The sequence below is a fragment of the Tachypleus tridentatus genome, unplaced genomic scaffold (genome assembly GCF_004210375.1).
Source record: "Tachypleus tridentatus isolate NWPU-2018 unplaced genomic scaffold, ASM421037v1 Hic_cluster_2, whole genome shotgun sequence".
NCBI classification, from domain to species: Eukaryota; Metazoa; Arthropoda; class Merostomata; order Xiphosura; family Limulidae; genus Tachypleus; species Tachypleus tridentatus.
Genome location: NW_027467782.1, coordinates 23,756,838 through 23,784,228, shown reverse-complemented (window position 1 = coordinate 23,784,228; position 27,391 = coordinate 23,756,838). Strand labels below are relative to the sequence as shown.

At 33.9% G+C, this 27,391-nt stretch overlaps 1 protein-coding gene across 3 annotated transcripts in view; it reads right to left on the bottom strand.

Annotated features, from left to right (window-relative positions):
• Positions 1 to 13,080, bottom strand: part of LOC143243215 (uncharacterized) — a 48,448-nt gene extending 35,368 nt beyond the window's left edge. Inside the window, exons 1-4 of one of the 3 annotated variants that reach the window (XM_076487047.1) lie at positions 12,579 to 13,080; positions 11,690 to 11,854; positions 8,905 to 9,029; positions 8,167 to 8,326 (exon numbers count right to left, since the gene is read on the bottom strand). In XM_076487047.1, coding sequence (XP_076343162.1) covers positions 8,167 to 8,279 — 113 coding nt within the window. In that variant the 5' untranslated portion in view covers positions 8,280 to 8,326; positions 8,905 to 9,029; positions 11,690 to 11,854; positions 12,579 to 13,080. The remainder of the gene's footprint in view (positions 1 to 8,166; positions 8,327 to 8,904; positions 9,030 to 11,689; positions 11,855 to 12,578) is intronic. The other 2 variants (XM_076487045.1, XM_076487048.1) reach the window with 2 other exon arrangements.
• Positions 13,081 to 27,391: the final 14,311 nt, after the last annotated feature.

Here is a 27,391-nt window from a genome sequence, read left to right as displayed (position 1 = left end):
TATTATACATATGTTCACATAAGTACCTAGAATTCATATTCCATAGGCAAAAGAACCAGAGCAACAAAATAAAGGAAGAATCCTTTGAAACCATAGAAGGAAAACGTCTGGAAACAAAAGAATAAGATGCAAAGAACTGATGTGAGAGACTGTACTACAGTTGAACTCATTGTCCATTGACAAAAATTGTGGTACATGTGGATGGAAAACAGTGTCCAAGTGGTGTGTGAAAAAACAATGGAACTGCTTCCAGAAGTACAGTGAATAACGCACAACAGACCACACTCAGCAAGCCAACTACAGTAAACTCATTGTTTCAAAGTCGCTAGAAACGAATATATCACTTGTATCGAAGTTGCTGACTGGTCCGGCCAACTGTCCATATAAATACATAGTAACAAAAACCCCTTGAACCGAACTGCATGTATCGAAGTGTCGGCTTGTAACGATGTATAATTATAGTCCCTAGGGTGTGAAAAGCATCAATATTACATCCTTTGTATCAAACCAGGTACAAAGATATTTATTTTTCTCTTCTTCCCTAAATTAATTGTCACGGCTGCCGACCACCCGCTACGCCGCTAGCAAGTGCAATTAGTCAGTCTCCGCGCAACAATGTGTGGTGCCACCATCAAAATCTTACACTTGAGAAATAGCGGACTGCAGATGGAGTAGTAGATTAGCCTAGCAATGTTTTTACAACAATTATAGTCAATAACACTTTAAACCCCTGCCCGCCCCAACTCACCCGCCTTCCCAGCAAAAAATTAGCTTAGATATAAAATTTTCAGATTATGGCTTGAGTAGATTATGCCTGGGCAGCCTGCATGCTGTGGCCTATAAAGGCTAATCACAGTCAACTTAAACAGATCATTAATCATTGATCATGGCGAAGCACAAGCTTGTATCGATAGAAACTAAAATTGCAGCAATAGAAGAAGTTGAAAAAAAAGTTAAAACAAAAACAGAAATAGCAAAAGCATTTGATGTGCCTCTGAACACTTTGTCAGCATGGTTGAAAAATAAAGAGGCCATATTATCTTCTCGAGACAACTTTTGTCCCAATAGAAAATGCATGCGAACTGCAAAACATTCTGACCTAGAAGCGGCATTGCTTCTGTGGTTCAAAAATGCCAGATCAGAGAATGTTCCTATCTCTGGGCCTGTTATGCAAGCAAAGGCAAAAAAACTTGCTGATCAAATGGGAATCACTGACATTTGCATGAGTGATGGTTGGTTAACCTGATTAAAAAAAAAGACACGACATTCAATTTCATACGATCTGTGGTGAGTCTGGTAGTGTAGAACCAGAGCAAACAAACCAGTGGACATCAACAGCACTGCCACGCCTGCTAGAAAACTACAGCCCACGGGATGTCTTCAACGCAGATGAGTCTGGCTTATTGTTTAAACTTCTGCCAGACAAGTCTCTTGTTATCAAGGGAGACTCCTGTCACGGCGGGAAGCGAGCGAAGGAGCGGCTGTCTGTTTTGGTATGCGCCAATATGGACGGCACCGAGAAGCTTCCTTTACTTGTCACAGGTGAGTGTCAAAAGCAGGTAAAAATACTTTCCTGTGTTTTCTATAGAAGTTGTTATTTTATGATTTTCTTCAGATTATTGACTTGTAAATGTTTCATTTTTAATTTCAAGACATTAACCATGTACATTTTCTTTCTTTTTTTTTTTAGGAAAGGCAGCAAAACCGCGTTGCTTCAAAGATGTCAAAACCCTGCCAACACCATACAAAGCCAACAAGCGAGCTTGGATGACATCAGATATATTCACCGAGTGGCTGAGAGAACTTGACCGAAAGTTTGTGCTGCAGAAAAGAAAGGTCCTTATGATAATTGACAACTGCCCCGCCCACTCCAACCCCACTGGACTTAAGGCCATCAAGCTGGTGTTCCTGCCTCCCAATACCACAAGCAAGACACAGCCCATGGACCAAGGCATCATCGCCAATCTAAAACATCATTACCGCACCCTACTGCTACAGCGTCTTATTGATTCAATAGACAATAAAAGTGTTTTCACTGTGACTGTGCTTGAAGCCATGCGACTGCTACGCTCTGCCTGGTCATTGGTAAAGCAATCAACCATAGCCAATTGCTTCAGAACTTGTGGCTTCTCCTCTCCAGAGCCAGCAGAAAACAGTGAGGACCCCCGAGGATGACATACCATTGGACCAGCTCTTGACACGGCTGAATGACACTGGGTTTACGGTGGATGGCACAGCAGAGGACTACGAGACTGCTGATAATGATCTGATCACTAGCGCACCCCTGACAGACAGTTATATTGTGGCCATGGTGCAAAATAAACAGACACCAGAAAATGACAGTGAAGATGACGACAATGAGGAACCCCCCATCCCAACACATTCTGCAGCTCGTGAGATGTGCCTGCAACTTCAGAGATATCTTGAACACCAGGCTAACGCAGGACAGTTTATCTCTCAATTAAACATGATGGAGCGTTTTGTGACCAAGTGCCAGAGGGACAGCAGTTCGCAAAAAAGCATTGTGCAATATTTCAAGTGACTCCAGTTAGACGTTCTTGCTGGTGTTTGTATCCTGTACATTATAATTACATATGTCTATATTATGAATGTTATTTTTTTACATGCTTTTTTTTTTTACAAGTGCTGTTAATTGTCCTTTTGAAATTCATTAAATGTGTTTTAAGTGTTTACACACGTGTGACTTCTGAGTCTTTAATCCAATTACCGGTACTGCACCAGCCGTCAGTTATAGGGTCTACCATTACCAGACTTGGCTAGTGAATGAAAAAAAAATCCTTTTTAACGAACTTCTTTTGTAACGAACAATTCTCTTTGGTCCCTACGACTTTGTTACAATGAGAGTTTACTGTACATCCAAAACCCATGTTACTGGGAACTAACATCCATACAGTGATAGGGTGAGGAGCAAAATGTCTACACTTCAAGTTCAAAAGATGCAATAACATTAATAACAACAAGTAATTACCATCAAAAGGAAAATAAGGCCCCTGAAAAATTTAATAATAATAAAAAATAACTTACCTAGCCAAAGTCACATGGAAATTCGAAGAGTGGCTACACATCAAAGAAGACAGCCCAATGAGGATGAAATGGTGATACTATACAAACAGCGAGAGACGAATGTATTAGAAGTAGTCAACTAGTGCAGTTGAAGAAGTTCTTCCAGAGGATGATAAAGATGAAATACAAGAGAAAAGGTAAGACATCAAATATGATGAGAATAAATATGAAACAAAAAGTACAGGACGACAACAAAAAGAGACAAATAAACCAACTGAATCAAAAGCCCTGTCCCCATTGGTGAAGCTGAAATGAGAAATATCACAAACAGAATAGTTGCCAAGGTATAAAGAGAGGGGAACAAGCACTACAGATGACAGTTGTGTGAGCAATGAAACATTGAAGATCACATGTAGGACACAGTCTTTACGGATCAGACATGTGATAAAGGTTACTAATGGAAGGAAGGTAGATCAATGAGTTATCCTCACTAGCTACTATTGTTTTGAGGAGGAAAGAATGATTCAGATAAAGGAGAAATATGTAGGATGATGAAGAGATAATAGTACATTGAATATAAATGTTGCAGGAAAATTAACTTGTGTTAAGATCATAGAATAAAAGAACTGATGTCCCAATGTAATGACTGAGAATGACTGTAGTACATGCCAGAAGCATGAAAACAGTATCGATGTGGCTATATTGGTATGTACAATACTCTGACAAAGTTAGCCCCTTAATGTATGAACTACACAGATCCAATGCAATGTACATAGAACACATTTATCAGCTGTGTCCACACATCTCAGACAAACCCTTAGTTCACTGGCTTGATCAGGAGACTGCAGATGAAAACAATGAGTCAGAGGAGGATGAGAACATTGTTTCTAATTGTTACATCCTGTATGAGAATAGAGAAAGGAAACTGTACTTATATAGAACATCCAAAGAAAGGACAGCACAAATCTAACGTAGCTTATCCAAATATTAAATGGAATATCATTGAAGGCCACTTTATGAGAGAGGAACAATTGCAGCCACAACAACACACACAACCAGTACCTGGCACAAATCATAAGGTGTGTTATCATGTAATTTACCTTGGTGTTCAGAGGTACTGAGGGAAGTAAGATAAAAATAACATTGGAGGGTACAGCATCTAACTAGTTTTACCTCCATATTGTCAGCCTCACATGATTAAGACAGAAATTGAGCAAATGTGGAAAGCTGGATGTTCACAAAAACTAAATAAATAAAATGAAACCAGCATAAACTCCACGTGGTGATATGGTAGTTTGATAATATCCAAATAATGTGTAGCATATGCTTAGTAATAACATAACTTCATAACATTTACGCATTACACAGTTAACACCTTTTATGCAGTCAGAATGTACTCTTATGACATGTAGTACTAAATCTGCTCTGCCCACCACTGTATCAAAACTAGGTTTCTCGTGGTATAAGTCTGCAGACATACCATTGGGGAGCCACATAGAGCTACTAAGTAGCAATAGCATGAGTATATTAATTTCATTTGAAAAGCAAAAAGGTAAATCAGTTAGCAGTGTAACTTATAGGCTATTATGTATTCCACACAGTATTTGTTTTTGGTGTTTAAACATTACTTTTGTATACTTAATATTGCATCCAAATAAAAATGTTATAAATTATGTAAAATATTATTTTCAATATAAAAAGGAAAAAGGATAATTAGTCATAAATTTACTTACTTATTTGATGTATTTGTTATAATGTGGATAAGTCCTAAACTTCAGGAATGATGTTATAGCTTAATTATACCTAATTTGAATAAGATCATCTCAAATGTCCAGCATTCTTGAATTAGCAACTTTAAATCTCCAAAATACTAATGTACATAATGATAAAATATACTTTCTACATCCACAGAAAGTTTGTAGAATGTTTAAAATCACAAACTAAAAGAGAACTTGACAGCAACAGTATCAGATAGAATAAGTAAATAAGTCCTAGACTTCAGGAATGAAAAACAGGGTTTAACAGTATATATTAAGTTTTGTTGTCATACCACAGTCACAAAAGCACAGATCAGAGAATTTGCATAAGACCTTTATTTGATTCTCTCTGGACTCTCCAAATTCTGCAGACTTCAATTGTTCCCAAAACACTGTCAAACACACCCTTGAGGCCAAGACAGGAAAATTTGAACATAGAGGCAGAACACTTAAACTCAATGATACTGATGTCAGGTATCTTTGTTCATTCTGCCTTCAGTACAAAGGAAAGACTGCCACTGATGTCAAAGTGATATAAATGAACATATATAAAATGACAGGTGTTCAGATCTAAAGAATCAAGAAGACACACTGATAATGTAATATCTGGTTGTGTTTCAGTTAAAAAGCTTTTACTTTGATATTCAAATATTGGCAAGAGACTTAAATTTTCTGAAAAATACAAAAAATGGACTGCTTATAATTGGAAAGAGCTGTTATGGATGGATGAGTCCAAGTTTGAAGTATTTGGGTCAAAGTGTAGGTAATATGTCTGGCTGAAGATAGTAGAAAGATACTTATCTCAATGCATAGCACCAGCCATAAAGCATGATAGAAGCAGTGTGATGATCTGGGGACATTTTTCTGCTGAGGTGATAGAAAATATCTACAAAATAAATGGAATAATAGACCAGCACAAGTCCAATGCAGTATTGATCAAGTAGGGTATACATGGTAGTTTGCATATTATTGGTAAAGGACTCTACTGCCAAGATTACAATAACCTCAAATACTCATACAACCAATGTAGAAAAATTTACTTAGCGATGAAAGCTGTTGGTGAAATCATTCAAATGATGTAACTGCCCCCCCAAAGAGTTGCAGTCTCAACCTAATTGAGCAGATCTGGGATTTGATAGATTGAAAACTTGACAAATCAAAAGTTACTTCCAAAAAAGCTTCATATGAGTGTATCAGAGACACTTGGAGTAAAATCTCAAAGGACACTCTTATTAAATATCTTGCAGCAATACCTAAAAAACCATCTATAGTAATTAAAGCAAAAGAGAGACAACAAAATGTTAACTGTTTCCTTAATCAATCACTCTAACTATATTTCAGTTGTGCTAAGTTAGAATAACAATAAAATATTGATGTTTAATGTGGGATTCACCTTCTATTGTTCTTTTGAGACAACCTTAGATCTATTTTTGACTTTGTCCTAACACATTTCCACACTTCTGTATTACAAGTTTAACATATGTTACAGGGAAGAGCATTATAAAGACAGGCTGATAAATAAAGAGTATATAACATTAAACTACAACTTTTTACCAACACAATTTGTATAAACAATGACAAAGTAAGTGTACTGTAAATTTGACTTGCATTGTGAAAGAATCTATAGGGATTCATACTTAACCATTCCTCTGTAAGAAAATGTTTTCAAGCTTGAAATTTCTACTGACAAAAATGTTACATATGCTTTATCATAAAAAGCATAAAAAAAATAACATTACAAAAATTAACTCTCGACTCATTAACAGTCTTACAAGAGTCTTACTGTAATTTCTTGAATAATTCCCAATTTTATCAGTGATACAAGATATTACAGAATGTTCTTTACTTTGGAACTTAACTTGAAGAACAAAAAATAAGATTTTCTACTTGTTTCTCAAACAATTAGTGAAATTCTCCATTAATTATTATAAACAATTTAAACTTTATCATCACCATTTTTAAAATGTTTTATATTACAAGTTACCAGTACTGATAATGGTATCACTTACATTTAGAATGTACATGTTTTTTAGTTGATTTGTTCATTTTTCTTTCACTCATCTCAGCAAATATTATAAAAGGTGAAATGATATCTTTAAATTTCTATAAATATCCATAAATGGTCTTTATGAAAATTTACTTAACACCCAACTTTCATCATTATTTTCATAATGCATGACATTGTAGGTGTGTCATTTTCCTGAACTTTCAAAACTGTATCATATGACATGTTCTAGTGTAACTTCCTCCTCAAGACATTATGTAGTAAATTTCATTCACAGCAACACAAATTGGTAAGTTTGATATGAAAGATGTGCAACTCACAGTAATTTACTTATTTTATATATCTCAGATATTTGAGAATAAAATGCATGATAGAAATATTTGCTACTGAAAAATGCATAAAAAAGGAGCTAGTAGATAGTGATTCCAACTACCATAAACAAACAGTAACATGTATATATATATACACACGTGTGTGTGTGTAAAAGTTATTAATATTCTTTTTGCATGTAATAGTTTTTTTTTTATACACATATTAGGTCATCCCATAAGTAATGTCATTTTTTGGGATAGGATAAATTTAAATGCATATTTTTTGGCTAAATGAAGTTATTCTCAAAGTCACACAAGTTATATGGGATGAAATAATAACATTCAGAGTAAACCAATTTGTTTTTTTACTAATTTTTGTTTTATTTATTTTAGAAGCCCCAATTATCATGGAGGTATCAGAAGAGCACATAAGGAATATAATGTTTTACAACTTCAGAAAATGAAAGAGTTCTACTGAAGAACCATTCAAGATGTGTACAACAATGACATTCTGAATGTAGGGAAGTGTCAAAGATGGTTCCATAAGTTTAAAACTGGTGACTACAGTTTGACGGATGCAGCTCGCATTGAGAGCCCTGTTGAGTTCAATAATGACCTGCTTCTAGCAACACTTGAGAAAGATTGTGCTGTAACTGTTGAAAAATTAGCCCAGAAACTTAATTCATCTCCTTCCATTGTCCATCAACATTTGCAACTTGGTAGAGTTTTAAAGTTTGGAAAATGGGTAACACATGAGTTGTCAGCTTATAATCAGAAAGAATGAGTAGACATCTGCACATCTCTTCACTTTCATGAACTTCAAGCTTCATTTTTGAACCACCTATTTAGTGACTGGAGATAAGAAATGGATACTCTATCAAAATGTCATGCACTGCCAACAGTGGGTTAATGCAGTAGAACCAGCTACACCACAGTCAAAAGTGAACCTGTACTTCAGGTGGTGTAATACTCTTTGAGTTGTTACAAACAGATCACACAATAACTGCTGAGAGACACTGGCAGAAACTGGATTAACTGAATGCTGCACTAAAAAATAAATAAAAGATACCTGCTTTGGTAAATCAGAAAGGAGTTGTTTTCCACCATAACAATGCACATCCTAACATCGCTAGGGTCACTTTTAAAAAAATTGAACAGCTTAGCTGGAAGAAACTTCTCCATTCTCCTGATCTTGCTCCTTCAGATTATGATATTTTCATTCACGTCATCTGAATGAAAAACAGTTTACTTCTATGATTTGTTAAAAAGTAACTCTTGTACCTTTTATATTTCAAAACAACTTGATTTTTATAAGTGTGATATTGAAAATATTTTGATACATTTCCAGACTGTTATTGAGAAGAGATGAAAAATATGTAATTGATTAAAGTTGTTATTTGAGTTATTTTTCTTCCTTTTAAATCTTAGTGTTAAAATGATATTACTTATTGAATGACCTCACAGTTTTCATATATGTAGTGTAATCTACACAGGAAACCTAAACAGTAAAAAAAAGAAAATAATTGCATCACTGACAGTGTTTCTGTTTAAAGCTTTATGTGATTTTGTAGTCAACAAATTCAAGATGCAAAAATAGCTTAAAATTGTATTTATAAAACAGAGAGTAATCTATTAATGATTTTAGGATTTACTTAATAAGTTCATTTATTCCACAACCTTCAACAGAAAAACATGTCTTTGAAATAGCATCTCAATATTACTTGCTAGAAAACAAATTACCAGAGCAGTTCCTAAAATTAAAGATATAAGTACCTATCAATTAATATACATACAAACATGTACACACTTGTTTAGGCACACTTTCCCAGTTTGAATGATTTAATATTTCTTAACTCTTTTCTGTCTTCAATCTAATAAAACCTTATTTCTTCATCTTCTAACCACACTACAACATTGAAAACTCATTCTCATCTGTGAAATATATATTTGAAAATATCAATACACTAGTTAATTCCATCCAGAACACAAACAAAATAAATTTAACTTGAGAAATACCAACTAAAATATTATTCAAAACATTGCCAAAAGCAATTTCCTACTGTCTTACTAATATTAAAGTGTATAACTTTACAACTACATGAAAGTGTAATTCTGAGAATAAAACAAATTATCAATCACTTTCAACTATAAAAACCTGAGTTTGAATACAATATAAAAATTCTTATAATATATTTAAACTGCTATAAGTTGCACTAACATTACAGTTAAAAAAAAACTTTATTACTAATATAAATTTCTAAATGTTAAAATGAGACACATCTTAATACAACAAATAGAAATACAATTAGCCACATTGCACAGATGTTTAACTTGCATTTATTTCCACATAAAACAAATATTCTAACAAAATGTATTAAGTAATATTAAATTATCTTATAATAATACTGTTCTAAAACTTTATGTGCACTTCATTTTAAAAGATATAAACAAAAGGCAGGTGTAAATATACTTCAGTCAACATTTTGAAGTAATACATATTAAAAGCTAATCAAAGTTTTAAAAAGGTCTAACATTAATAAGTCATACAACATGGTAAGTTTATTTATTGTTTTGAGTATGGTAAAGTTCAGCCCTAACTCAATTAAACCAAAAAATATACATAAATTACAGTGATAATTTATTTCTTTATAGCAGAAAGGATGTATGCAAAATAAATGATTAACAAATGTCAGGCCTAAGACAAATGGACTTAGAATTTTGGTGTATGTGATAGGAGTTCTTTTGTATTACTCTAGTATTTAAAGAAGTACTGTTACAATAATTATATTAATTTTATTGCAAATGTTTTGTGGGTCTCTTTAGCTAAAATTAATAAACACCAATTAACCAGTCATATTTCCTAAGTAACATTCTCTTATATTTTTGTTCTCAGAAGAATAACAAACCTGATTATTCTTTCTGATTCTAAACATGTTTCAATATGTTTCTTGTTGAAAGTTGTAAAGCTGTTTGATATATTTCTGCTCATAAAGGACAATGTAACTCAATATGGGTTTTAGATAAATTTACTAAGTAATGGAACTGTTGCTTCATTATGGGTCTGTATTATATATGTATCTTAAACATTTCTTGGTAAAGAAAGTAGTTTTTCTAACCTGATCTGGTACAGATTTAATAAAACTTCATTACTCTAACTCAAGTAGGATATAGTAATAACACTGAGGTACAATACAAAGTATACAAAAGGCCAACACTAAAATAAGTATTTAACTTTGAATGAAATACCTGTATTCTTTGAACTTTCTGGGTGAATTATTTTAACATATTTAATTCATTTTATTATCATACTGTACCATTAAAAAATCTATCACAATACTCATTTTGAAACTGGTTGATATTTAAAAATGAATTTAACAGTTTGATAGAAATATAGAGAATAACTTGTAACATGGTATTCTAAGTTAGTTCAGCTTGTGAAATAGATTCTAAAATAATTTAATCAGCCTAAGTGGACTTTTAACATGAAGAGAACTGTCACATTTAATATACCACTGTAGTCATCATAGTCTAGAGAATTCTTGTAGGTACATTTAACTTGTTTTAAATATATAATTTTAAAATAACTGGATTGCTTGCTGCATGTTATTTTCAAATTTATCACTAACAAATCACAGACATCTACTGTAGAAGAATCCTAAAACTTTGACGTATGTAGTTTCTGACTATGAGTTGAATGTTAAAATCTTCACAAGTATGCAGTGAAGTTAAAATGGTGATAGAAGCCACATGTTTATTTGCTCTTTGGTTACTCTGTTTCAAAATCTGGAAAGTCTCACCTAAATACTAAAATTCATTAAATTCATATTTATTGTTACTCGTGACATACACAACATGACTAGATAGTGGTGAGGCCCACGATAAACTAATGAAAAATAAATAAGAGGCAGAGAAAAGTTTAGTTGAGGAAATTAGTATAGAAGTAATTAGAAGGGTAGACTTATTTCTTACAATCATAATAACAGAAAAAAAAAGATATAAAATAAATAACTTTAGAGCATTAGTAGGAATGAAAGATTTTGATATTATGGTAATAACTGAAATATGGTTAAACAAAGATGATGTGTGACAAAAATTTCCTTCAAATATAGTGTTAAAGACTTTTTAATAATTAAAGTACAAAAGAGATGGAGGAGTTGTCATATGAGGAGTGGCTGAAAACTCTTGTACTGCTTTCTCTTGGAAAAGAATTGGAGGAGGGATGTGATATGATTGAGGTGTTAAAGATTGTAAAGGGAATTGATAATGTTGATGCATCATCTTTATTCATACTTAACAGTGAGAAAAGTAGGGCAAAAGGAGTTTAGTATAAACACTGGCAGGTTGGTTGATTGGTTGATTTAATGTTTTATGGCACAAAGCAGCCAGGTTATCTGTGCCAAACATCCAGTAAAAAGGTAAAAGTAAATTTAGTAAAATTCATTAAAGGAAATCAAGGTAAAACAAAACAAAGTTAAAAAAAAACAACAAATAGCATTAGACCAATGTTTACATCTAGTCTACAATGTCAAAACTGCAGTGATTCAAAGTTGTAAAGGACTTTCTGTAGCATGACTGTAATAATCATAACTCACCAGGAAGACTAACAGATAAGTACAAAAACCACCATCAGTAAACTGGAGTTAGCCTTTCCAATCCTGGTTTCAAGTTACTTAGTGGATACTGGCAGAGTAGAAGTCACCTTCAGCTAAGATAACTTTAATTTTCTTACAAGATAGTTGGCCTTTGAAGTGGGTTTTCTTTGGATGTTATAGAGCAGAAAATTTAAACAAGTTTAACAGAAAGCTTGATAAGTATATGAATAAGTGTTGGCTTTAAGACTTCTAAAAATTTATTCATTAACATTTATAGTTTAAATTAGAGGATGTAAGAGCCAGGATGGACCAAGAGATCCCACACTATTCCAAAACGTCATGTATTGTGTCTAGTGCTTCAGACTGCAGTCTAATTCCAGAAGATTTAACATGTTTCTAATGCAACAATAAAACTTTTGTCGATAATGTGGCTTCTTACTCAGCTTTAATGTTAGTATTACATGGTTCACTATGGTACTGAGAGAGACAGTAAGACCATACAACATAGAAGAATATGGTATTGGGAAAACTAACTTCTAAAAAGTTCTATTCTGACATCTAACTTCGTTTTTGTTTTGTTGGTCCCCTTATGATTCTATTTCGGATCAACTGTCCATTTGATTACAAACGTATCTTTATGCTGATGTTTATGCTTTAATGGTCGAGGTTATGTTTATTTCTACATGCATCACACTAGGGCCAACAAAGTACAGCAAAAATATAAATTCTCTTTCTAAGAGTATGAATAACCTGGTCCTGAATTACATTGTTGAGTTGGCTACATCACTCGGCATATTAAATTTTGTCTTTTGCAAAAAAAAAAAAAAAAAAAGACATTCTAAACGACCAAGAAAGTTTGGCAACCAGAAAATAAAACATTTAAACTCACCATTTGCACTAAAGTTATCTAAATTGTGATAACCGAAAGCTGTATATTTCCTATTGAAAATCCTTATTTTTCGGTATTAATCAATGAACTATGGTCTATAAAAGACCTTTGCGTTACATAGTGGTTAGATTTTGTATGACGTTATATTTACATATTTTTTAATTATAAATAAGCATTAAATATACATTATGAAAAATAAAATAAATCTTCATTGTTTGGTTGGTTGGTTGGTAGGTACAAAACAACACAACAGGCTATCTGCGTTCTACCTACCACGAGTATCAAAATCCGATTTTGAAAGTTATGAGCCCTCATACTTTCCACTTAGCCACTGAGAAAATAACATTTGAACATCGATTGTGTATTCATATCTAGCAATGTACCATAAATACACTCTTTTGGGAAGAAATGAGTCTTAATGAAGGTTTCTGAAATAAATTAGAGCCATGTTTGTGATTTCAGAAAAATACTAACAAGCAAATGAATAAATTAAAATTTGATATCTTTTGACAAAAAACTGTTTTAAATAACCACGAAATAGATTAGAAGGGAAGTTAGTTTTCAAAAGCTGTAATTTTATTTATGTACAGTTTTATAAATTATTATGGAAAAGTGAGCGAAACATTCATCATCGTCATCTGCCACTCAATTCCTTAAGGAACATAGGGCCGTAATCACTGCGGTTTCCGAAACAATTTTTTTTTTTTAAGTGAGTAGGTTGTTAGCCCACTGCACCTAGCCGTCCCTAATTTAGGAGTGTAAGACTAGAGGGAAGGCAGCTAGTCATCACCACCCACCGCCAACTATTGGGCTACTCTTGAACCAACGAATAAAGTGGTTGTCAATATTGTCAATCGCTAGCATTACATACACACCTTTTACTTTGTTGATTCTTTCAATCGAGAATCTTCTATTAATTTCGAGAACAGGCAGAACTTGTGAATTAAACAGCCCACAGTAAACGTCATAAGAAAATATAAAATTACACTGGAAGAAGCGAAGGTACAACACTAAATGTGCAATAGTAAATCTGTTACAAAATAAAAACCGATAACTCAAGTGAGATTGAATGCCTTTTGACGAAGAACGGTCCGGCGTGTTAAGGCGTGCGACTCGTAATCTGAGGGTCGCGGGTTCGCATCCACGTCGCGCCAAACATGCTCGCCCTTTCAGCCGTGGGGCGTTATAAGTTACGCTCAATCCCACTATTCGTTGGTAAAAGAGTAGCCCAAGAGTTGACTGTGGGTGGTGATGACTAGCTGCCTTCCCTCTAGTCTTACACTGCTAAATTAGGGACGGCTAGCACAGATAGCCCTCGAATAGCTTTGTGCGAAATTCAAAAACAAAAACAAAAACTGAGGAGGAACAGATAAATAAACAGAAACCTCAGAGTCAGAGGATGTTAGTGTTGTGTTAGTTGATGAAGTAATAATAACATGGGGCATCTCAGTTAAAAACACTAGAAGTGAAGATAAGGGCCCCAGTAACAAATAATATGTCAAATACTTTCCCAATGAAATGTGAGTAGAACCTTATATCATGCAGATGCTCAAGTAGTTGCATACAAATCCAAGAATGATGTGAATGAAAGTGGGTAATATTGCCTCTAATAACATAACAAACACTGGATAATATGATACTCTATTTATGAAGTTGTAATTACGTTAAGTAGATTTGTTTCTTTGTTTTGCATTTTGCTCAAAGCTATACGAAAACGATCTACGCTTGCTGTCCCTAATTTAGCAGAGTAAGACAAGAGGAAAAGCAACTCCTGGGATACTCTTTCAAACGAATAGTGGGATTGACCATAATGACACCCTATGAATGAAAGAGTGAACACGTTTAGTTTAACGTGGATTCGCACCCGTGACTGTCAGATTACGAGTCGAGTGCCCTAACCACCTGACAATGCCGGGGCACGTAACGTGGGATAAGTCATATATGTATATAATTACGTAAGATTATATGTTTATCAAATAAATTATACAATTTATTTTAAGAATAAATACTTAATGATTGTTTAGCTTTATTTGTAACATGAGAGTCACAATAAATTAATTTAAAGTAAACATTATGACAAATTTAATTACGAAACTCGATAGGGGTCGTACACATTGTTTGTAACTCATTGATGCAGAGATTATCGAGTGTCGCGTGAAATTTTTTGATGTGTAGAATAGAGAAAACAGACGATTAGGTGTGACAAAGATAAATAGTTTGGTTTTCTGTTTCATGACGCAAAACAACTAGACTATCTGCGCTAAAGATAAATAAATAGTTTTATTGGAATGGTCAAAGTAGAGAAACAGACAAAAATTAGCAGATGAGATGTTACGAAACGGAAATAGGCCAAAGAAAAGTAAAAAGGGAAGTTAATCGTCGTGGAAGGCCTTACGATTAATATAGGCCTAATAATTGATATATTATTGTGAGTATTGTGAAAGGTAGCGAAAATAATTTATTTCGCCAAAGAGAGTACTGAGTATATATTTATATCTAATCTTTTAAAATAAAAATTACAGCATAACTTCCGTTTGACGTATCTTAAAAAAACAAAACAAAGAAACAGCTAAGCCTAAAGTTACCACTAACCAACGTAAGCTTTATCGAAAGAATCTGATTCTGTTATGGCGAAATAGAAAATAAGAAATTTATTTAATTACAAAAAAATATGATGCGAAATTTAACGTTTACAAAACTTGCAGATTAGAAAAATTGACACCAACCTTCCTAAAAATAAAAGTATACTTCCAGACCAAAAAGCCCCCCAGTGGCTCAGCGGTATGTCTGCGGAATTATAACACTAAAAACTTGGTTTCGTGATGAGCAGAGCATAGCCCATTGTGTAGCTTTGTCCTTAATACAAAACAACAACCAGACCAAAAATTCAAATATATCACAGAAGAACTTCAAATCAAAAGTTTAAAACAAAGTATAAAGGAAATTCTCTGCAAAAAATGAACTGAATCCCTGCAACAAACTTGCAAGTTTAACTTCCTCTAAAGATTAGTATTATCATCATTCATACGTAAAATCACATGCTATAAAGGCTTAACAATCAACTAAAGCAGCCCTGGATTAACCATTACGCAAAATACGCACATGATTAGGGCAACAATGGAAGGGATAACCACAGAGATTTCCCCTTAGTTATAATGCCCTTATCTCTTTCACTACCACACTCAACTTTTGTTGATTTTTTTTTGTAATTGCTCTTATCTACCGTGCTTGATTTTACTCTGCATTGTTAAAAAAGTTTTCTTTGGCTCGGTTAGTGACTAAAGTTTCGAGAATCTACCAAACTATGTATCTGAAGTAAGAAGTAATTGATTTGCGAAAGATTACTGTAAAGAGCGGTACAAAATGTTGATAAAACTTCAGGTAAAAGATGATCACATGTTATGATGTCTATCTAACTTTGCAGATGAAATATTTTTCTCAATCATTTCTTCTGCTGTGGCTATTTATAAGAAATTATAGGCAGTGGAACTGTTTTGTTTTATCTTTTACTGCTTTATTCAGTCACATCTACAGAAACAAAAGAGAATAATACCACAGAAATATAAGTCAAACGAAATGGTAACAGATGTGTTCAGAGACGTGGCTAGTTTAATGTTTTTTTCGGTTTTGTTTTCGTGCCTTATATTGTCTTGTTTGTTTTGGTTTTATTTGCCTTAGAATTGCTTTATAAGTGTGTTTTTCACTGAAGTTTTCTGAGCCGGAAGTTTTTTGGCTTCAAATAGCTTGCTGTTAAAAACCTTTGTTTGTGAGTACATGTTTTGTAATTTATCATACCAAGAAAAATTTTAGAAAGGAATGCTACTGTAGCAATGCTACCGTTCATATATTACATGTAACCTGTAAGAGCATTTGGGCATGTATGTATACCCTTGTAATTATGTAATAATATAAGCAAATCTGAAGCTGAGATTTACTAAGGAGATAAGTACAAGGGTGCCTTCTGGTGATATTTTTTTTATGAGACGAACGAACAATCCGAGACAGAAACACAAATACAACGAAGACAAACTTTCAGGTGTAATTCAACTATTTTGTGACTATAAATTCAGATCACTATGTGTTGTATTACATTTCTGAAAAGCTGGGAAAACAATTGAAAGATCGGAGCAGTCTAAAGGCGATAATTTGATCTTTTAGGTTAAATTACGTAAGACTTCGTTCGACTTGTTCGATAACAAGGTTCTTAACATTGCTATGTTTATACCATACTACTACTAGTAGTACAGTAATGTGTCATCGTGGTCATACGAAGGTAATGTAAAGAACTGAAAAATCAAGAAAATCAATTTAGGATTGAAAATAGTGCATAAACTGAACAAGTTCATGTGAGCAAGGTTAGTACTAAGTACTAGGCTTAACGTTAGTGGCCTCATTTGCAATGTACAGGGTGACCCGTAAGTCTCTACCCATCCATATATCTGATGTATCTGTGTACTGTCCCTCATTCTCGCTGCATAATATTATGCGACGCCATGTTCTGTGAGACATTTTCAAGTATAAATGGGCTTACATCGGCCATATTTCTCTGAAAAAAAGAAACGAATACATAATACATGCGTAATTGAATATAACATAATAACATATGGATGGGTAGGAACTTACGGGCCACCCTGTATCAGCATTAGGCCTAACGTTAATGTTATCTGAGAACTGAGTGACAATAACGTTAGGCCTAAATACTGTAACTAGTTTAGTGTAAGTACACTGGAAACGCTACTGTAGCATGGAATAATGAAGTGGACTATTCCCAGTGTAAGGCTGTCGTTTTGAATTTGCCTTCGCATCCAGGCATGTAAGTAAAGTTTCAGACATATGCCTATTTTGTTGATGCATGGTTTGTTGGCTCATCTAATAGTCCCAGGTCAAATCTGAGCTCAAAAGAAAAGTTGAGGTTACAACTCATTCTTCAGATATTAGGATTAAAGTACTCTAGCCTTTGACATTGCTTCTTGCAATCAGCTACCATAACAACAACCGAAATGAAACTTTTGCAATGACTGAAAATTAATTTTTCTAAAATAGATTGAGGCCAGTCATGAATGGTTTTCAACATATCATAATACAGCAAGTCAATAAATGTATTTATGAATTCATGTTTATGTGCTGATGGACCTGGACCTTAGGATAACTTTCTGACAGTCTTTGTCTAAATGTAGACCTAGAGTTTAGTATGTTTGACTGTCTTACGAATGTTTTTCTTTATAAATTTCAGTGTTTTTCTTATCATTATAATTATATATGATCCGTATTATTTTGTGGTTTTTTTTCTGTATTTTTCAGACTGCAAGATGAAACATGTTCATTTAAGTGGTGCACAAAAGAAAAAACTGGCAAAAGAGAACCAACAAAAGGCTTTGGATTTAGTGGCCAAGACTAGATAGCAGACTAATTTGTTCACTGAACTTACACAACAAGATCTTCCACATCAAAACCATGAGAAGTCACTTGTACTGTATCTGACTCTGACATGATTAAATTTGAACCAAGCTTCACACCTACAAGTACCACTTTGTCCACTTGAAGATCAGAACATCATGGTGACGTTGAGGTGTCACAGGCTTGCTCAACTGGAACAGCTTTCACAACTGATCTTACTATGCTTGTAAATTCTCCAGATATCTCTCGTGTTAATGTTGATGCAAGTTGCTCTATAAGACAGTTTAAAGTTGAAATAATTTCTGAAAATGAAAATTGCTGAACTATGGTAAAATGCTTCAGTCTACAAAAGATGAAGAAACTAAAGCAAAAGATCCAGGGTTGTGGCTCGATTTCTCTGCTGCTGATGTGGCTTATTGGATTGCTTGTGGACCCACTGACTGTTAACACCACAATGGGTCATTTGTTAAATCTTGCTGGATTTTAGTAGTAGCAAACCAATGAAATACTGTTTGCAAAACTTTTCTTTGGGGTAAAAACCAATGGTGAGTAACACAAGAGAGAGTGGTTATTGTATTTACTATCGACTCTTTGTCCCTAAATTTTCCTCGTGTTTTGTTGAAATAGAAGGGTTCAGTGACTGGCGAAATACTATTGTAATTGATCATCATGAAAGAAGCACTACTCACCGAGACTCTAGCTAACATACTTAACTTACAGACAAGGTTTAGGCTTGCAACAAGAGTTGGAAAAACAAATTAAAAGAAGAGTGCGATTACTGGGAACATGTCTTGGAGCACGCAATAGTTGTTATTTGTACGTTAGCTGAACGTAGCCTGGCTTTTCACTGAACAGATAAAATTTGGTTCACTGCAGAATGGGAATTTTTAGAGCTACTTGAGCTCAAAAGTCAGTTTGATCCATTTTAGCAGGACACATTTATAAATATGGAAATTCTGGAAAAGGAAATCCTTCATACTTGTCCAAAACCGCCTGTGAAGAACACATTGAACCAATGGTTCAGAAGGTCCACACATTCGTTGTTGATAAAGTAACTTCTTCTGGTTATTTTAGCTTGTCAGTTGACTCGACGCCAGATCTATCACATATAGATCAGTTAAGAGTTGTACTCGATACTTAAAAATGGGCAGCCTATTGAATGCTTTTAACCTTTCTGGAACTAAAAAGTCATATGACTGATGAAATGGCAAACCAGGTATTGCAGTAATTACGTGAAGTTTGCAAACTTAATTTTACAAAATATAGGGGTCAGTCTTATGACAATGCTGCTAACATGTCTGGGGGTTATAAGGATATGCAGCAAAAGATTTTAGAAGAAAATAAGTTTGCCATATATGTGCCTTGTACAGCCCATTCATTAAATCTAGTAGACCGAAGTTCTTTCTACTGCTGTCAAGTGGCAATTAACTTTTCTCTACAATATATTTGTTCTATACATTTTTTTCAGCCTCAGTTTTTTTGTTTGTTTTGAGTAGCACAAAGCTACTTGAGGGCTATCTGTGCTAGCCGTCCCTAATTTAGCAGTGTAAGACTAGAGGGAAGGCAGCTAGTCATCACCACCCACCGCCAACTCTTGGGCTACTCTTTTACCAACGAAAAGTGGGATTGACCGTCACATTATAACGCCCCCACGGCTGAGAGGGCGAGCATATTTGGCGCGACGCGGGCGCGAACCCGCGATCCTCGGATTACGAGTCGTCGCCTTAACGCGCTAGGCCATGCCGGGCCTTTTCAGCCTCAACCAGCCAGTGGAAAATTTTTAAAGCTTGTACAATCAGGCAGAACGTGCTTCCATATTGATCTCATGTTACTCTCGCTTCGTTGATATTCTCGATAGCACTTCTGATGATGTAATCTTTCCAGAATTTAGTCGAAGATAGTGCAGCTTCTGTAGTTGTAGCCTTTATTGCTTGAGAAAAGTTCGCTTCAAATAATAAGCTTTAAACGTCGCAATGACACCTTAATTCATTAATTGCAGTAGAGATGTTGTATTGGGTGGAAGAAAATGAATTTTGACATTTTCATTAAAGTCACAAAGTCCCGTTGGATGGCTTTAAAGTTCAAGTTGTTTTCTTGTGCAGTAATGTTCAACTGCAGGACAAAAAATAACTTTTTTAACCAGTCTTCAAACAAAGGTTTTGTGACCCATGCTTTTTTTATTTCATCGCCAAACAACTGAGAGAGTCTTCTTTGCACAGCTGATTAGTGTTCGGGGGATTTCCGCACGATACACAAGCACACAGGTTTTAATTTAAAATCGCCAGATCCATTTCCGCCTAACAAGTGTTAAACGATCTTTTAACGCTTGTAACATGGCCAAGTTTTTTTCATTTTCTGATAGGAAAGTTATAGAAGGCATATTTTCCCCAAAATAAACCCGTTTCATATTTGGTTATCTTTGTACCGAACTTTTTTAATAATTTCTATAAATTCATTTGGAAATTTTTCAGCAGCATCTTTGTCTACACTTGAACTTTCGCCTGCAATACGAACATTATGGAAACCAGTGTTTGCTTAAAACAAAAGAACCAATCACGGCTTGCCGAAAATATTTCATTAGTTCCCCATTCTCCATCGTTCTCTTTTAAGGCGTTTAAAAGGCTCGTAGCTTTCGTTTGAATTTCCATTTGACTTAAAGGAATTCGTTTCTGATTACAATCTTCTAATCATATTGATAGCAGACGTTCCATATTCACCATTAGAGAGCTCCTTTTCTTTACGATTGTTTTCGAGGCAAAACAGTTGGTAGCCATTCAATACTGTTTTACTGGTTCTTTCATTGAACAGTCTTACAGATGGTTCATTTATTCCTTTGTTTCGTGCTAGTTAGGTTTCTTTGGCTCGGTATCATCACACATTCTTTTCTCACGCATAATAAAGGGATCTCTGTAAAAAAGTGTACACACGTTCTTAACATGAAAAAACTGAACTGCCGCTGACAGCAAGTGATGCTCAGATTTATACTGTGCAGTATATAATGTGCATGCGCATTGTATAGGCTTGCAGAAAGACCTAGAATAAGCGAATGACACAAATTCGTAGACATCTTTTCAGAAATATTAATTAAAATGTCAGCCATAAAAAGGGCCCAAAGACTTATACGTATATAAATAAAGCCCCATTATAGTGAACCCCATACTGTTAAGCTGCACTGTGGACCTCCTTTAATATCCAAGAACACACTTCAAAGACGAAGAGAAATACGTAACAAGATATTTATGAAATTGAAGATTTATAGAAATATAAGTCTACGTTTCCAAAACCGAAGTGTCACAGTAACAAAAATTACATTTAACAAAGGATTTCATTCATGTACTATCTTGTAATTGAGTTATACGTTAGTTTTGCATGCTATTCTTCTCAGTTTTTGGTTGTTTAACTGAGAAATGAACAAGTTAAAAATCTAGAAGCATGGTTTGGTTTGGGTTTTTTGGAATTTCGCACAAAGCTACTCGAGGGCTATCTGGCGTTCGACTCGTAATCCGAGGGTCGCGCGTTGGAATCCCGGTCGCACCAAACATGCTCGCCTTTCAGCCGTGGTGGCGTTATAATGTGATGATCAATCCCACTATTCGTTGGTAAAAGAGTAGCCCAAGAGTTGGCTGTGGGAGGTGATGACCAGCTGCCTTCCATCTTGTCTTACACTGCTAAATTAGGGACGACTACCACAAATAGCCTTCGAGTAGCTTTGTGCGAAATTCAAAAAACAAACTATTGAAATCTTATTAGTTTTGAAGAACAAAATATTAATACAGCTAATTGTAGTCATTAATCCCTATATAACACCATGGAATGCAGTATTTGTCACATAAGTTATATATGTGAATATTCTTTAACTGATTTTTTAATTTAAATATTGTTACAATGTTTGTAGGTTTATAACTACTCAATTATAATTTATATGTATCATAAGGCATCTGTTAGCAGTCTTATTATGGTTTATATCATAAATGCCGACTAAGATTTGTATTGTCAGAAGAAATTGCATAGAAAAATTTCGTATAAATTTTATTTGCTTTTACCTAAATTTCAAGTTGAACTCTTAGGCAAGTGTTGTTATTGTTTATTAAATCTAAATTATGCATAACATAAACATGAATATAATTTCTCTGTTCAAGCGTCTTTCACACTACAGAAAACAATAAACTTTGCAATCATTATTGTTAGTAAAACGTTTTTCTACCTCACAATGTTACTTCAGTTCATGACGTCATTCAAACAAGAATACTATTATGCGCATAGTAACACTGATATTTCACTTAGAAACAATACAGAAAGTGACTTACAAAGAGTACAGTGCAGAGAGATTTCAATGGCTAATTACACTCAATTATTTTATATTTTCGCTAGTTTCCTGCTTGTTTCAGGTTTTACATTCGTCTACGAAATTGAACGTGGTTCTACTCTTACATTAATATGTTCAAACCAAGCGAGAGAAGAACCAGTTATTTGGTACTCAAATCTCAAAGAAAAAGTTATTAATAGTGAGAGAACGCAAATAAAATACGGTGGCAAATTAGTGCTAACCCACATCCAATTTGAAGACGCGGGAATTTACACATGCAAAAATCGTGAAGGTGATTACAAACATGATGTCAGAGGTAAATTCATGGTGTTTTTTTTTAGACCATATTTTCATTTATTAAACTGTACTAATTTAACAGAAATAGCATCTAAATTGATATCGTCCATCTTGCTTTTAAATTTCTTTCAGCCATAACCTTTTCGTTTGATATTTCACACACCATGTGTATTGATTTAAAAATTAATTGCCTGCGTATACGTAAGATTACACTATGTAAGAAAATTTTTTACCTTTTCATGTTCCTGGGCAAAAAATGTTATTTTCTGATTGCTTATGCCTAAAGTAAATGGAAAAGGCCTATTGTCTTCAAACTTTGCTCTTGTGACTTGGGAGCGTGTATAACGAAAACATGATGGTAGAATATATTTGAGGGCTGATACGTGAAAGGGATTTATATTACAGTCGCAAATCTCGAAAAAGTATTTCTAAATATTTTTGTATAAATTTAGTATAAATACATGTAAATATTGATTCAGATGCTGTCAGGATCCGGCATGGCCAAGCGTGTTAAGGCGTGCGACTCGTAATTTCAGCGTCGCGGGTTCGCATCTCCGTCGCGCCAAACATGCTCACACTTTCAGCCTGGGGGTGTTATAATGTGACGGTCAATCCCACTTTTCGTTGGTAAAAGAGTAGCCCAAGAGTTTGCGGTGGGTGGTGATGACTAGCTGCCTTCCCTCTAGTCTTACACTGCTAAATTAGGGACGGCTAGCGCAGATAGCCCTCGTGTAGTTTTGAGCGTAATTCAAAACAAACAAACCATCGTAATTTAAAAAAATATAACAAATCTTTGGTTAAAAGGAATTTTAATTAAAACTTCATTTATTAAAACTGGTGTTTTCTTTTAAATTGATTCTATTATTCTTGTGGTTCAGTATTTTCAAATGACTCGCAAATACGTTGTTTTTCACATTCTTTATGAATAAATTTAAATCCAAGTCGTATAAGTATGTCTTTAGTTTAAGTAGAGTGCATATTTACAGAGAAAAATAGAAACAAAACTCACAGCTTAAAACGTGTAATATAATCTATTGTACCATTTAATCATTAATTAAAAAACTTTACGATTATAGTCTTATAATCGAACTGATAAGCAACCAGTTTTGGACTGACAACAGATAAAATCAGTTAACACTTAACATTAAATAACTATGTTCATGGAGTTATTGTTTTAATGAAATAGTCTCCCGATGGGACAGCGGTAAGTCTATGGATTTACAACGCTAAGATCAGGAGTTCGATTGCCCTCGGTGGACACAGTAAATAGCCCGATGTGGTTTTGTTATAAGAAAAACTATGTGTGCTTGATCATTCGAAAAGCTTTTCATTCTCTACAGTTAATTAGAAAGTTAAGTTCTTGCTTTCTACTCCAAGTAAGCTATCAAATATATTAGACAAAAGTGAAAGAAGATTACCTCATACTTACAGTTTGTGGTCCCTACATATAGTTGTCAGATTTTCATGTATTACACGTGGACTGATATTATTACAGCTATAATAAGTGTATTTCTTTTCAATTTATTCAAACATTTTCAAGGTACCTCTAATTGTAGCTGTAGTAATGTCAGTCCACGTGTAATAAATGAAAATCTGATAACTATGTGTAGGGGCCACAAACTATAAGTGTGAGGTAATCTTTTGCTTAATAGATTTGATAGCTTACTTAGAGTAGAAAGCAAGAACTTAACTTTCTATTTGCGGTCACATACAGCGCTTGTACTAACATAGCTAACTCCGATCTACTGTTTTCCACTGTAAAAGCTAACTACTGTCAATTATTCTGAATTTTGTCTTTGAAAACTAACATCTCAGCTCTTGTTTTGTATATTTTATTTTGTTTTTCTCTATGAATTGATATATTAGTGATACTTACCAATGATCTGAAGACTTTTCTAATCATGGTTTTCAGTTGGTTGATTCAAATAATTCATATTATTCGTTTGTTCACCTTCAATTTGTTTGTTTGTTTTGGAATTTCGCACAAAGCTACTCGAGGGCTATCTGTGCTAGCCGTCCGTAATTTAGCAGTGTAAGACTAGAGGGAAGGCAGCTAGTCATCACCACCCACCGCCAACTCTTGGGTTACTCTTTTACCAACGAAAAGTGGGATTGACCGTCACATTATAACACCCCCAGGCTGAAAGTGTGAGCATGTTTGGCGCGACGCGGGCGCGAACTCGGACCCTCGGATTACGATTCGCGCGCCTTACGCGCTTGGCCATGCCGGGCCCTTTTTCACCTACAAAGTAAATAATTTCTTTATAGAATTGTCTCTGTTGATCAAACTGTTGTTACTGCACCAGATAGGAATTTTAAAATACTCCCATCTACGTTAATTAAATTGTGTTTTTATCGATTTCGTTCATAAAACGATACGTTATCTTTTATATCATTTAATTGTAATGAAAATTGAACTGTCTTATTTTCATATTATAGTTTTAACAACCTTCGTGTAATTTCCTATTAATACTATCTGCATTACTCTTAGTATTCTCAGAATATTTTGTAAATTATAAAATCTTGAAAATTAAAAGTATCATCTTCAAACTATAATACATCGAACAAGATTTATTAAATTTTATTAATATAGATATAAAAGTGTTTCTTTATATTGGTTTAATGTGTGTTTGCTCTTGTATTACAAGGAATTATTTGGTTTATCGTCTAATGATGTTGGATTCTCTGTTTGGAATTTAAATGTTACCTGTAGTATATTTATTTGAGTTGCAGTGTTAAATTTAAAAACGTGAAATTCTATTTTTTTTGTGTTACATGAATGTTGTTTTGAGTTTCGGGCTTGTTTCTCTGACGTAAAATACGTGGAAGTTGCCATAAAGTATTTTATAAATGACATTAGTATTGTATTTGCTTTATTTTTTTTACAAGAATTTAAGTATTTTGTTTATTGTATTTGGGGTTATTGACAGGGTGGGTATCGTGTTGTTGACTGAGGTTTCTCTATATCACCGTTATCTCAAATCTCCTTCCTAGTCGCTTTATAACCTAGAAACATCGAACTATATATGAATTCTGTAATAAAAAGTTTTAAATTACCCATTGTAGAACGTCTGCAAAATTTATTAGCTTCAAGTGGGTTCCTCAGAAATATAAATGCATGAAATAGATTATTACAATAATGTTAAAAGTACTTACAAGGAATTATTACTTTAGAGATAACATGAAATCAGTTTTTCTTAATTTTAATGATAGGAAATGTCGATGTTGGAGTGTGGTATGAATAAGTATTGGTAAACATATCCACATATAATTACTTTAAATGTTACCATCAATACTACACTCTTTGTTCGTCCATATACTGATCCATCTAATCAGGACTCCAGTAATGGGTGATATTGTCCAACTCCAAGGTGCAGATGTTGATATTGACAGCCATAATATACTCTTGGAAGATGTATCACATTCCATTAGTTGATGCTAAAGATGCCCTGAAAAGAGTTATTTCAGGGCAGTGATGAAGACGAATGCGTAATCTTATCGGTACTCCTGTAATAAACATACAGTATTAGTCAGAGGCTGCCACTGATGTTCATAGCAATAATACTTTATAGTTTATAGGGATTAGTAAGCCATATCAAAACAGTTTTGAATATGCAACCTGTCATATAATGTGACTCAATCTGATATAACATTTCTTAAATGGTGTGATGTAACCGAAAATTGGTAGCTTTTGGGAAAGGTATGTAACAGACCTTTCCAATGTAAATTTTTATATGCCCATATCATGAAAATATATTCAAATGAGAATTTAAATTTTTCGAAACAAAGATATTTATTGTACGTAAGAGCATCGAAGAAATAATTTTGGTTTGCCAGAATAATTCGGAAAAGACCTACAACAAGTCGTACGAACACAAATGTCAGAGATAAAAACCGCTGAAGTGTCCCAGGCGATGGTACGTAAAAAAATATCTCAGTCTTCTAACCGCTGAGTAATTAGATAGATATGCATGTTATTGTACACACAGACACACCAGTCACCTCACTGATGTAAGAATTATAGATTTCTATGTGATCAGAGACTAGATGGATTATGGTAAACCTGTAGAGAGAAGTGATGAGGCTCCAAAGTTATTTTGATATAATGAACTCAACTTGTGAATGTTGAAGCAAAATCTTTTGTACTCTAAAGATACAAATCATATCTACGAAGTTTTTTGAGAACGTATTTTGAATAAACAATACTATAAATTTACAGTGAAAGGTGTTAGATCGCTATATTATTTATCTTGATAAATCCGCAAAAAATTAAGGATTTGGTTTTATATTAAATTTAAATGAAAAATTTTCTCGGAATGCATTTCATCCAATTTCTGCATTATAAGGATATTATTTGATATTTTGTTGTTTGCAAGACACAATCATACACTGATACATTTTACGAACGTAATATTCCCAAAATAACCTGTATTTTCATAACTGATATTAACATAAACAATAACAACAGTTCAACGTTTAACTGTGACAAATAAGAATTTTGCAAGGGAAACACCAACGGAAATCAAATGTACCTATAGAAAAACATAAAAAAAAGATCGTGTGTAATTTCATAAACTTCCAAGTTTGTGTGATTAGTTTCATTAGTTAACTCCATTAGGAAGTACATAAAGAAACAAAAGTCTACTGTTAAGAAACTGTTTTGACACGTTTTATTTTTCTCACGAAAAGTAACATTAATGTTGTTATTTTACAACATTATTTATTTTTAATATTATTGTGAAAAACCTTAAAATTCCAACGGTGACACAAAACGTGCTAATAAAAATATTAACTCTCTGTTGTTTTCTCCAGT